The following is a 14,553-nucleotide window of genomic DNA, read 5'->3' as shown; positions in this document are numbered from 1 at the left end:
AATATAAAAGATTTATATGGTAGCACTTTCAAGCCTCTGTTTATACCTTAGTGAATTTGATCATATATAAGAACAATTTTAACATCATTTATTATACTGCTGCTGCTTATGATTATTTTAAGAATAAAAATATATATTATTATAGTAGTTTTAATATGAATGATTTGTCTCACATTGAAATTAAATGATTTAAGCTAACAGAAACAAATTATTTTGTAATACATATTATCATTTAAACTTTATTTTATGAATTACAATATAAGGAAAGCAGTGTACTCACAGGTTTGCCTTGGATAATGCAGAATCTTGGTTAATTGGGGTTAATGATTTGATGGAAGATACTTTAATTGTAAAATTATAAATATATGAGCCTGTAATTGTGCAGTTCTGTGAAAAAAATCAAATAAATCATCAAAGTTTTCTGAAAATAATAATAATTATTATTTACTGATTTCTGTTGACGTAAATTAACAATTACCTTATTTATCATACAGTATATAAATTTTTATTACAGTTTTATTACATATGCTTCATTAACATTATAATTGAAATCATCATTGTTTATCTAACCACTGCTATACTGTTTTATTAACTTGATTTATTATTTTCCTGTTTGAAAACAAAGTATGAATATGTATTTTGATGAGTAATAATTCATAATGAAAGGATATTTATAATGAAATAACAGCATTTTTTAATGAATTATGAGGTGATGCAAAGTAAGTATACGCTTTATTCGTTATCAATTATCACTATCGTTATCGTAAACAGTATTTACATTAGATCATTCATAAATAAAATATTGTTAATTCCTTAGATAATAAAAAATATTAATATATACAAAAATAAAACGTGTGTTAGTAATGTGTATATTTATTCTCATATCACTTCATAATTTCTGTATAGTATATTAGAATAAAGTAACATACTTTTTATCTATCTTCTCAGCAATATTAGCTATTTATATTAATAAACAAACACACCTGAAAGAAAATAACTCGGCAAATACAAATTAGGTGTGTTTGTTTATTAATATAAGTAACATACTTTGTTGAAGTACATGGTAGTGCAAAAGTAAGTAAAGTCAAACTTGGTTATACTGAACATGGATATAATGAGTTCATGATTATAACAAAGAAAATGCCACTACAGTTTTAATTTATGTGTATTTCCATACATTTTCTCATAGTTTTAACAAGGGTACAACATAGATATACAGTGTTTTCATAACTACTAAGCAAAGTTTCGATAGCTATGCAAACACATGAACATTCTTAATTGTTCAAGTAGTAAGAAATGCGATACCAAATTCTTGGAAGAGAGAAAACTGAAAGGGTTACTTAAATTTTATGACCCACATAAATGACAGATCTATTTATCACTTAACTTTGTTTTTGAATACCATTGCCCTCTGTCTTGACTAACTTCTGGCCCTGTTCTGCCAATTTATCTAATCATTGCTATGATTGTAAAATTACCATATACTTTAATTAGAAATTAGCCCTTATATGAGAAAGATGTCTATGAAGAAAAGAAAATGTCTCTTGATTTACAAAAAAAAAATAGAAATTATTTGCAAGTTAGAATGTGATGCTAAAAATGTTGAAGTGTGTATGTAGAAAGCTTTCTTTGTCATCTTCAACAGTATTGACAATATCAAAAAATAAAGCAATCATCAATTTTAAGATTTGTAGATAAAAAAACTAACTGAAATCAGGCATATCATTAATTAGTATTATCTTTAATTACAAAGAAGTAAATTGTTTAATATTAATTATATTGTGGTTTATATAACTATTGATAAAAATACAGTATAATGTAATTACATATTTTTTAAAATCAACTTACTTAAAATTAAAAATTAGAAGATAGATCTCACTAATTATCAGTGGTGTAGCTACAAATTTTGCTGCTAATGGGGTCCTCTACCTGTTTGCATCTGAAGCAGCCGCCCATTCCTCCCCTAGTTAAGTCACTGCTCTTCATGGGTATAACAAGTAACAGTTATAATGAGGAAATTTTGCTGGTCCTCTAATGCTTATTATAACTGATTTCGACTGATTCTTTATTTATTTATTGTTAAAAAGCAATTATTATTGATAGTATGGAACAGTCTGTGCACGTGGACTGTGTTGGAGGTTTGGAGGTTAACACCCATTTGGCAAATCATACAAAAAAAATTACTACATTAATGAAACAGTTTATCTATATATATAAAATTGCTTGTCCTGACTGACTCACTGACTGATTCATCATTGCCCAGAGCAAACCGCCAAACCTAAAGAGGTGAAATTTGGTACACAGTTCGGGTACGTCATGAAAACGCACACTAAGGAGGGATTTTTCAAAATTCCCTCGTGAGGGGGAGAGGGAGAGCATTAAGGCTTAACCAGAAAAACGGCTTCTACTGTACTGTTTTAGATGTGATTTTTTGTTTTTATCTGCGTTTTAGTAGGGTATAACATGGGAATGCATACTAAGAAGGAATTTTTTGAAATTTCCCTTCGGGAGGGAGACTGAGAGTATTAAGTCTTAACCGGAAGAACTGCTTATAATGTACTATTTTAGATGCGATTTTTTGTTTTTAACTGTGTTTTAGTAGGGTATGCCATGGCAATGCACAGTTAGAAGGGATTTTTCGAAATTCCCCAGCGGGGTGCGAGGGAGAGCATTAAGGCTTAACCGGAAGAACGGCTTCTACTGTACTATTTTACATACGATTTTTTGTTAAGTTTAGTCTTCATTGAGTACTTAGGCGTATTAAATTGATAACATTTCAGACATTGTTATAAATGTTTTTATATATTTCGATTTTTAACCAAATGTTCGAACCGTTTTAAATTCGAATTTGTTATTGCGTATTGGTTCGATTATAGAACGATTGTAAACGTTCCAGAAAATTGATCAAATTGAAAATAGTTTGTTTGATTTTGGGCAATTTTCATTATTCTCAGCGGTAGGTGTTATATAACAATTACTATGGTTGTTGAAATACTGAACATAAATAGGGTTTGCTTGCAAAACCTCCGCGGGCGAAGTCGCGGGTAACTGCTAGTTGTACATATACAACTTATATTTATTTTGTATCTGTTCAATTTATTTTTAGTTTGTTATATTGTGTTACTCTATATTATAAAAAGTAATAAACTATGTTGTGATCAACCTAACAATGTAAACATTAAAGTAAGTCCACAGTCATATGAGTGAATGAAATGAATAATAATCAAAGCAAATTGTCTGTTTTATACTACGTGACACAAACTGAGTTAGAACGTGACTGGTCAGATTTTAGACATACATTATGAATAATCGATTGGTCGAATGAACAGAAGTTCATTGAAAGTTGAGATATTTTCAACTCCTAATGAACTGGTGAATGGTTGTGGAAAGGGAATGAACTGGAAGTTTGCATCTACTCCATAGCAGCTCATATGCCAATATGAATCTAGCTTTAGATGCTATAAAACAAAAATTAATATATAAAAATGGAAAAAATGTAAATAAAATGTGTATCACACCCAACAATGTGTACTCTTTCATCATCTCACATTTAGATTAAAGTAACATACTTGTATGGAGTATGATAGTGGTGCAAAAATAAGTACTCTCTTCATTTATCTTTTGTTATAAATCAATTATTACTCATAGGTACAGACAGGAGAACATTACATAATTCACAAATAAAGTAATGTTGATCTCTTAGGTAATAAAAAAAATTAAAAATAATACATAAAAATAAAAATGTATATATATTAATAACGTGTGTCTACTTTTACACCACCTTATTTATTTTCAATAAGATAAAGTAATCAAGAAAATTCCTTATCTTTTATCTGATATGAATAAATATTTGATTTAAAGCACTTATTCAAATATATGATTTTGAAATGCTATCTTAGATATATTCATTTTTTTGTTTTCCTTCAGAGTTTCATTTAAAGTAAATTATACAAGTATTGTGTGGGTACATAAAAACAAGGAAAATTTAACACATGACAACAATACATTTGACAACCTGACAATTTATTGCAAACACCATTCAAAGTTATAGCCATCAAATGAAAGAATATCCATGAATTATTAATTATAAATCAATTATTATGTTACAAATGACAAGTGCTATGTGACAGAATAATTCCATAATATATTTTTAGATTATTTTATAATACATTCAAGGTTCTTAGAATTAAATTGATTGTTGCAACACAAAGAAATATATATTCAATTTATATAATCATGATATTGTGAACATTTTATGATGCTTTGAAAGATTGTGTGATTAAATGTTCTTGGTTATTAGTACATTGTTGTAATTTTGGCTGTTAAAAATGATTATATATGCATTATAATTCTTGAAAATTTATTTATTGAGAGTAGAAAGAAGGAACATAAAGATTAAGAAGAAATATATTGTTATATATTTTTAATTTTCATCAAGGTAATAATTTTATTTTTAGTTTCTGTTTGAGTTGTTTTTGTCAGTTAAGTATGATAGTAGTGCAAAGTATATACATATAAAATAGTAATGGATTTAGTATATTCTATGTATATAATAAAAATTTCAAAGGATGTTCATGCTGTCTCTATTATATGCAAATAAAACCACAGAAAAGGTCTGGAATAAAGCAAATCAAAGAATGGGCAATTGCCTCTTATGGGATTTACTTTATTCCTTCATTTTTTCTTCTTTATTTTTTTTCAAATAACAATTTTTAAAAGTAATGTTATTTATGTAAGAATAAATTTATTTTGATAGTTGGTACACTAGACTACATTTTATGTGCAATGAAATCTTCTCTTCAATTCGTTAAGTTTTATGCAGGTATATACTGTTTGGAAAACTGCTTGCTTTATAGGATAACTTCTCGTTTTTTTTTTGCATGTAGTTATTATTTACTTTTAAAGATATTAAAAATAGAAACAAACTTGTTTAGGAAATTATGATTTTAGTGAAATAATAGCATGGTTATTTAACATGTTTTGCTCTTGAGACAAAATCCTGTAAATGTTCTTAGTTATATAGTAAGTTTGAAAGCTTTGGAGATAAAATGAAGACAAAATATGGCAATATTTAGATTCTTTTCTATTTGAAACAAAAATAACTACTAAATAATTGAAAGGAGTCAATTTTTTAATGTGATAAAACTCTTTACAGGATCATTTCATCTCATCGTCAGTTCCAAATGTTTAACTGTTTTACAATTGAATAGAACAGTTGCTTTCAATTTTATTGTGAAACATCCCATGCTCAGGCAGCTATTCTATTCAGTTGTAAAACAGTTAAACATTTGGATCTGATGATGGGATAGAATGATCCTGAAAAGCATTGAATTGCATTAAAAGATTTGATGCCTTTAAATGATTTCATAGTTATATTTGAGAAAGAGTCATTTTGTAATTAAAGATGTAAAAGTATTCATCTTAATTACTTAGTTTAAAATAAAAGTTTTTTCCTTGTATACTTGTACACTTCTTAAACAATTTTTATTTTAGTGTTGTTATTACAATCACATTTTTAATATTACTGCAATTAACTGTTTAAATTATTTAATTATATCATTACAGAGCATTGACTTGTTTTTTTAAATTATTATTTTGTAATGTGATTATAGCACTTAACATTTATATGTCATGTATGTAGATTTATGTAATATAGAGCAAAAGTAGAAAATGCAGTATCAAAAGTTGATGATAAATTTCAGATATTTATTATCTCTTATATGGATACAGTTTTCCTGTTCAAAAATAGTACATAATAAATGTTTTTATAATTTTTATGCAGTTTTCTTTCCGCTCTATAATATTTAATTTAGTCACAGCATATATACTTGCATATCATGTATGTAAATATGATACATAATACTGTTACACATGTTGCAGAGAGTTACACAGTTCCTACAGATTCACAACAGCATTTGTTAGAAATAAAAAAAAATGTTAAGTTTTTTTCAATTTACAAATAAACTTATAAACAGCTTAATTAAAATGAAAATAGTATTCTGCAAATGACATTTTTCTTCATTGTTTTATTGGGTGATCTTGTTAATTTTGGGAGACTTATTTCGCCAAAATGGTATTGTCTGAAATAACACAAAATCACCAAGAAACCAGTAAAAGTTTTAATACTACAAACATTTTGTTTTGTTTACAATAAATATCAGTTCAGTATATTCTGTCAGATATTCAAGAATATATGATGATGATCATTGTAGATGAAAGAAAACATTTTTAGCATTAAATATTTTTGTTTTTTTTACTGGTTTCTTGAAGTTTTTGTGTTATTTGTTGCATATTCGACTAGTTTTGAGTCATGGTTAATACTTTAAGATGCTATTGCCTTTTTTTGAGAATAAATATTTATTTATTTAAAAATAAATATATTTAAAAAGAGAAGAAATTTATTTATTTATTCTCTTTTCTTGCATGTAGTGAGAGTTAATTAAAAGAATCACTTACATAGCACTGAAAACTGAATGTAAGTATCAAAAATAACAAAAATATTTCCAAAAGTGCAGAGTTTCCAAAAAATTAGTCTCCATATTATTTTTAGATTTTTGGTGATATTTTTGTTAATTTTAACAGTTAATTAATTTAATTGATGAAATTTTGGGTTTTTACATAAAACTGTCCCATCTACATGCTCAAAAGTAAAATGTTTGAGAAGCATTTGAAAACCTCACAAGTGTGTAGAATACCAGAATTACAAATCTTAAAAATTCATATAGGTAGGAAAATTGAACATAATCAGTAAATAAAATATATTGGGTTGATCAAAAAGTTTGTAAAAGTAACTTTATTAAATTATGTATGCATCTTTGTTTCTGTTATTTTTGCTCTTCTGTTGGGTTGATCCATTATCCCACATGCAAAGAATTTTGGGAAATTTTCATTAGAAAATGCCTCTTAAGTAGTTTTTCACATTGGCTACGTTACTGAATTTCCTCCCCAGCAAACTATTCTGAAGAGATCAAAGAGAGAAATGATAATCTGAAGGTGTAGGATTGGGAGAAAATGGGTGTAGCATAAAATATTTCATCCAAATTCCAATAATTTTTCACAAGCTGTCAAAGATGTGTGTATCTAGCATTGTCAAACTGGAAAGCCACACCTTTTCTTCCTAATATTGGCCATTTTTATTCAATGACTGCGTTCAGATTATCAAATTGTACTTCTCTGAATAAATGGTCAAATTTTGAGATGTCAGTTCATAAAAAATAATCTCTTGCTAGTCCTATCAAATGCTTAGCATAGCCATTTTTTGAAGTGAACTGGCTTTGACTGCATTGCTGAGGGATCAGTTGACTTTCCCCACAATCAGCACAGTAATGTAAACAATCCATTTTTCATTACTAGTTTCAAAAAAGAATCCATCTGATTATGTTTCAGCAGCAAATCACAGATATTCTATCAGATTTCTCTCACTCTATGTAGAGATCAAACATCACAGCATGATATGTATCCTAAGTTGTGTAAATGGCCAACAACTAATACTTTGAGCAGTAAATAATACTTTTGCAATTTTCCTGGTGCTGTAATGTGGATTCACTTAATGTAATTGCATTGTCATCAATAACTGAGGTCTTTCAGATCATGGTGCATCTTCTAAAGAAAAATTCTCTGCACAGAACCTCTTAAACCATTTTTGACACACATGAACAATTGACACCAGCTTCTCTATAAACAACACAGATCTTTTTTTCTTGCAGTTGTAGCATTTTTATTTTTATAGAAGTAGAAAAGCATGCAAGTTAGTATCTTCTATTTTTAAGCCAAAAAATTTGAAAATAACAATAACAGAAGTTAATAATTTTTATTTGTAACATATGTTACAAATATTACAATGTGAAGTAAGTGAATATAACCAAAATAACATGCAAACCATATAAATCTGTGGGACACTCAACATATTAAATGGAATTCTTCATTCCTTTGATTTATTATTTCCTTTTTAAAAGGATCATTTCAAAAATAAAGTAGCTAGTTAGCCAGATTGCTACTTAAGTGTTTACCTATTATTATGGGAATTCAGGATTATATTTGATGAAGTATTTATACATACTGTACATAAATATACTTAGACCAGCATGTGCAACCATCTTACAAATACATAAGCTGACAGTAATCATGTTGCTAAGTTGAAGGAAATTATTCTGACTGAACTTTTAGAAATTCTTGCAGTGGCAGAAGTCAAGAATTTGTTAGAAATGAGCTCAGGATTATAGCATAACTAGACTTAGCAAGTAATCTGTAATGCTGAATACAATCTGATCTTATTTCTGATCCATAATTTATCTTGGATAATATACTTGAAGATGAGGGTATTATTGTACATCTTGTAAAGGTGGACCTGATTTACAATGAAGGGGAAATTGCAACTAGTCAAAGAGCTTTAATGTGCTGGTTCATTAATTTATCTACTTAGCTTCACTTTTAATAAATCAATTAATCAATCAATCACAGTTTACCATTGTTAATGATTGTTACCATGAATAACAAATTTGAATGGGTAATGGGTTTCCATGTAACAAAGAGTAGAAGTGAAGTTATAGCAAGTTTATTTTATAATTAAATATTTATTATTTATGAAATTGTTATTAAAATAAATGCAAGAAAGAATTTTTATTTACTTAGAATTATAATTAACTGTGAACAAAATATTTAATTAAAATTACTTTCAAAGTAGTTTTAAATTATGTTTTATTACAGTTTATTCATACTATTTAAATTTAAATTATCTCATTTGAAGCTTATGAAGGATATAAGTTTAAAAGAAACTATTAAAATTATCCTGTTTCTATATGTTGTACGTTTGAAGTATTCAAAATATATTAGATAATTTGAACTTTACTTCTAGACTCTGAACTAGATTTATCTTTATAAATATAGACAAAAGAATATTTATAGAATAGAAAAAAATTTATATATGATCATAAACCATATCTCTGAGTATTAAAGTAAAATTTCTATGGTAAGTTTCTCAAATGTCATATATTTTTCTTTTGTTGTGATCAACTTAAAGTTTATTAGCCAGAGCATAACTAAATAAGTTAATGGTAGAAGAACTGCTTAATAAACTAGGTATACATATATAAATGAATGAGCTAACACCGGAATCCAGCAAATAACAGACAATTTAAAGACTATTTTGTTAAATTACCTATTATTTGTTGTATTTTGGTGTTAGCTGGTTTATTTAAATAGTAGAAGCTGAAATATATTAAAAAAACTTCAAAAACGACATCTTATTAATAGAAAAATCAAAAAATTATTATAATTAAATGCAAATAAACCTTTGAATGTCCAACAAATATGATTAGCTACTTTTAGTAGCCATCTTCCAATTATATATTATATTGTACAATTGTAGAACAGTGTTTCTCAATGAGGGGGAGGCAATAATGCTCCCTGAGGAATGAAAATACATTTCTTGGGGGACAAAAATTAGTTTTAAATGTGAAAAAGAATCAGAAATATACACTAGCCAGCATGCAATTAATGTTATAAGAAAAAATAAGTTAATCGGATTTATTTATTGTTTGTTATATTGGGGATGGCAGCTATTGTCTTAGCAATAGTGCCTGCAATAAATAAATAATGTTAAATATAATGAATATTTTGTTAGTGGAAAATTAGAAATAATATTGAGTAAATAAAAGCTTTTTAAAGGGATTTTATTTACTTTATTTCTAAGGAAAGGTCTCGAATTGTAGTTTCCTATAATAAAAAAAAAAACAAGATTTTGGCTAATAAAAGTTGCTGAAAATATATATTTATCTAAGAAAATGCTTAATTGTGAAATCTTTGAATATTTTTGCAGTTCAAAGTTTCAAGTCTTGCTGGCTCATCTTAAAATGTATAAATTATTAAAAAATAAAAATATGAATTACTGAAATTTAATAATTTTTTGAATAATTTATGCCTCAAAGATGCCCAAAAAGACTTGAAAACAGTAGTATTATGAAAGTTTAATCATACAAATTTAAATTTTAATCAAAGATATCTGAAAATTTATTTATATAAAAATAAGGTATTATCACTGAACTATTAGATTGTAATTAAGTAAATTAGAATAATTTGAAGCTATAAAATTTAATATTTTGTAATTAAATGTTTAAAGGCTATGTATTATTTGGAATGAAATCATCTGCTTGTAGTGTTTAGTTTATTTTTATTTTTTTCATTTTAAAAAAGTATTCAAATGTTTCAAAGGTGTTTTATTTTGTTTATTCTGTTATAAAGGTTGATGATCAAATGTTCCAAGAAACAGAATGTTTAAGAATTTTTTTTTTTAGAAAGTAATGAACCCTGAGGATGACGTGAAGGAGTCTGTCCAGTGTATGTTGGACCATGGCTCTCATCACATGACTAAATCCATGATGGAAATTTGTGTAACTTTAAAATGCTTAACTTTTTTCAGTAGCTGTCCATGTGTTTTTTATTCTTCATTTTCCAAATACTTTTGATAGATCTTTTGTTGTTATTCTTTGTGATTGTACAACATATAAAAATATAAATAAAAAAATATAAGAATGATCACTTTGTTTTAAGTTATGGTAGCTGATGAGCTGTTGATAAAAGTGAAAGTATCAGGAACCAAGATAACAAGTTTCCAAATGAGAAAGGCTTAAATATTGTAGATATGAGCATCAATAAGACACTCTGCTAATATTACTAAACTGTATGAAGACAAAAGAGTCTGTTTGATGCATTCTTACATTTAGTTGAACAATGCAAATGTTCCAACCATGCAATGCAAATCAAGCCAGCAATCAATTAAATTTAATGTTACAATTAAAAATTTCAATTGTTAGAAGAATTAATACATTTCAGTACTTTAATGTTAAGTATTTTGAAAAATTTATTTTTTTAAAGCAACATGAAAATATATAGTGTGTTTTTATTTTTAGGATAAAGTGGAAGGTGATATGCGGCCTCGTGCGTCTACTGTAACACCGGGTGCCTCCATTGATGAGACTGCACTACCCACCGTGTTTAAGTGGGAAGGAGGAGGCAAGGATGTCTTTATCAGTGGTACTTTCACCGATTGGAAACCTATACCTATGGTTCGCAGGTAAGATACATTTGTGTGTAATAAATAAACATATGTATTTTTGTTTGTTTTTGTTAAATCTTTACTTCCATAAATCATCAGGATTGTTTATAACAGCAAAAATAGTTTAAAATTATAATTATAATTAATTGTTGATTACTGACTTTAATATAATAATAATTATTTGACAGTCAGTTGGCCAAGTAGTTAAGGTCTAATGCAGGCTATTGCTCTAGGGACCTGCATTACAGGCCTGGCTAAACCCATAATGAGCTTTGTAAAAAGGCCTTCTTAGTTCCCACAGGGCAGAGTGAAAAAAATAATTATTATTATAGTTATTTTTTTGTCTGTCTGTAGTATATTTGTTTAGAATATCTAGTTAATGATATTTATTAGTGTATAAAGATATCTATGAATCTATTTGATTATGAAGTAGAGGCCTTTTCTGCTGTTATAAAAAGATCTGTTTTAATCTAAACTTTCATTGTTAATAAATATCATTACCTTTCTTTTCACTTTGCTAAGTGTCTAGTCTTGAGTTTTGTGAATTACAGTATGAATATGATGAGAGTATTATGTAGCACAAACACATTCAATGAATACTCTCATTGAAGGAATTTGTATCATGTTTACTCAGCATGTTTATTTTTGCTCATATAAGTTGATATTTGGTACTAATCTTGAGTTATAACTTAACTAAAGATTCAACTGTCAAAACTGATTATGTTCTAACTTGTAACCCATGCATGTCATGGGTTTGGCTGAGTTCACAGTGATGTGATTGGGTGAAGAGAGATAAGTTATAGCTTATCTAATCAAGCCATTAATGAAAATTTAATCAGATTTCAACTTGAATCCATCAAACAATGTGGCAAAAATGGCCAAGCTAGTAAAGATTAACTTTATCAACTTATCTCTTAACACCCAGCTAACCTATTATGTACCTGACCATATGATAGACATGAGAGTTGATGGATTGTTATGGATTATAAGCTGTAACTTAACCAGGTTATTAAACTCTTTAGGAAAAATTGATGAACTGCAGCATTAAATTAAACAACAGTTATTAATGTATTGAGAGAGATGGTCAGATGACTGACAATAAGAGTTTATTATCTTTACTATTTTGACCATTAGATTAATCTAATTTTATTAATAATTGAACAATTTGACAAGTTTTTTATGGAATGAAACCTATTTTGTAGAAGGTATGGTTGCTGTATGTTCAAATTCTGTGTGTAGCATCCTTGTAATTCAAAAAATGATTCTTGGTAGACGACCAAACAGCAATTGGTTAGGAAAACATTATGGTTTATTTAAAACAATTTTTTATTCAAATGCATTTCGGGTTGGTTTATGTTCCCAACCCCTCTTCAGTGCTGTAAAAAATACAAATCAAAGTAAGGTTCATGACATTGGTAATTAAGAAACAACATAATAAACAACATTATAAATTAATCATTAATAAACAACATAACAATAAACTAAACATTCTTAAAACTGTAGGAANCTCTATTAATTTATACCATTGGAGATCTATTGACATGCCTTCTGAAATAATAATTAAGTTATTTTTGGGTATTTTTTGATTTCTGTGTGTTCTTTAAATTTCCTTTTGTATGGGTCTTTTTCTAAATGAAAAACTTTTATATTGTTTTTATTAATCTGACAATTATTGCCACTTGTGTGGTTGTACCAGGGGAAGTGTTATGTTTTAAGTGGATAGCACCTAATATTCTTTAAGAAACAAGAATTAAAGAATATGACCTAATAGGTCATATTCTTTAATTCTTGTTTCTTATAACCAGCCCATTTCGCCGATGTAAGTTATTGGATTATGACAGTTGCATTCAAGTTTGTAAACTGTTCCTACAGTTTTAAGAATGTTTAGTTTATTGTTATAATGGATACTGTGTGATATTTTGTTGGTCAAAGATGGTGCCAAACTGATATTGCCTTTTTTAGGATCTTATTACAGCCCTTGAAAATGTTTTTTATATATGGGAAGGTTTTGTATTTTTTGTTTAATTTGTATTTCGTATTAAATCTGTTTTCCCAGTATTGTTTTTGCCATGTGTTTAATTTTGATTTAGGATAGTCTTTAAGTAAAAATTTAGTTTCTAAGTTCTTTATTTTAATTTTTTGCCATTTATTATCTGATTTTCTTGTATATATGTTTTTTAACTCCATGATATAAATATTCTTTTTTTATATATTCTGGAACATATGAATAGTAATTGATAGTTTTATTAACATTACATGGTTTTTTTGTATGTTATGAAAGAAAAATTATTAAGTGCATTCATGATGGTTATGTCAAGATAATTTATTTTATTATTATTATTATTTTTTTCTATATCGAATTGAATATTTTCATTAATTTTGTTAGTGGTGTTAAGAATAATATTATTGTTTGTTATTTCATTATTGTATATTAGTAAGTAATCTGCATATCTCATTACTAGTTTTATTATTTTTTTTATCTATATTTTTCATAGCTAATTCAGCTAATTTTGGCCCGATCTTTGATCCCTGATACTGATGCTGTCTACCTGTCTATAGAAGTCTGCATTGACTTAAAACAGTTTTTTGCATATTCAAAATGTATCAGATTAATTAAAGTTTTATCTACATTTAACATAATTAGGCTTTCCTTTATTAATTTCCATTTTATATTTAGGTACATATTTTTGACATCAAGACTTGTTAGTTTATCAGTGTTTTCTTTCTGTATTTTTTATATTCTATTTATGACATAATCAGTGTTTTTTACGCTGTAACTAGAATAACCAATGTCTATTAATTGTTGTTTGATATATTGTTCTAAGTTGTAAACTATGGAAAATCTAAAATCTACTAAAGGTATGAATTTTTCTTCCTCTTTGTAGATTTTTAATCTTATATTTAGTTTGGGAATTCTATTGTTTTTTGAAATTAAGAATGAAATTTTTATTGTTTTCACTTATATTATTATTTAGGTATATGTTTTTGATCAAATTAGTTAATTCCTTTTTAATTTCTTCATATGGGTTATTATTTACAGTCGACCCCCCCTATAAGATCATAGATACGTTCCATTCTTTAGGAATCCGATTTCTTACGAGTTGTTCTAATCACAGCCCAACACGTGTAAAGTTTACGGACTACGGCTGATTGAAAGGTTTTCTTCCATAAAATTAATCGATTCTAGACTAATCCAACTCAACATTTCCAAAATACGTATATTTTTTTGGAAATAATCTGTATAAACTACGCTATAAATAAAAAATTGTAGGATTACTTACCGAGTGTGCACCATTTGGCATCGCCATTGTTCAACATTGTTTTCGTCGCGGAACAGCTCAGCAAACCGCGGCCGATTTCTAATAACTTATTTTTCTGCGAATAGTTCCTTGAACTTCGGAGACATCATTAATATAAATAATTTTAATCGCCGTTGAATAAGAAATGTTTCTTTCACAAGAAATGTATAAAATTACAGTACTGTATTAGACTTACGGTAC

The 14,553-nt window shown here is 27.3% G+C and overlaps 1 protein-coding gene across 1 annotated transcript in view; it reads left to right on the top strand.

The window, feature by feature from the left end:
* Window positions 1-4,319: 4,319 nt before the first annotated feature.
* LOC111624366 (5'-AMP-activated protein kinase subunit beta-1-like) overlaps window positions 4,320-14,553 on the top strand; it is a 13,797-nt gene continuing 3,563 nt past the window's right edge. The window contains exons 1-3 of the mRNA XM_023367194.1: window positions 4,320-4,438; window positions 10,908-11,071; window positions 12,859-12,904. Of these exons, the coding sequence (XP_023222962.1) occupies window positions 10,926-11,071; window positions 12,859-12,904 (192 nt within the window). The 5' untranslated portion in view covers window positions 4,320-4,438; window positions 10,908-10,925. The remainder of the gene's footprint in view (window positions 4,439-10,907; window positions 11,072-12,858; window positions 12,905-14,553) is intronic.

Source organism: Centruroides sculpturatus, unplaced genomic scaffold (genome assembly GCF_000671375.1).
Source record: "Centruroides sculpturatus isolate CEXI.00-Female unplaced genomic scaffold, Cexi_2.0 scaffold9, whole genome shotgun sequence".
NCBI classification, from domain to species: domain Eukaryota; kingdom Metazoa; phylum Arthropoda; class Arachnida; order Scorpiones; family Buthidae; genus Centruroides; species Centruroides sculpturatus.
This window is presented reverse-complemented; position numbering and strand designations above follow the sequence as displayed.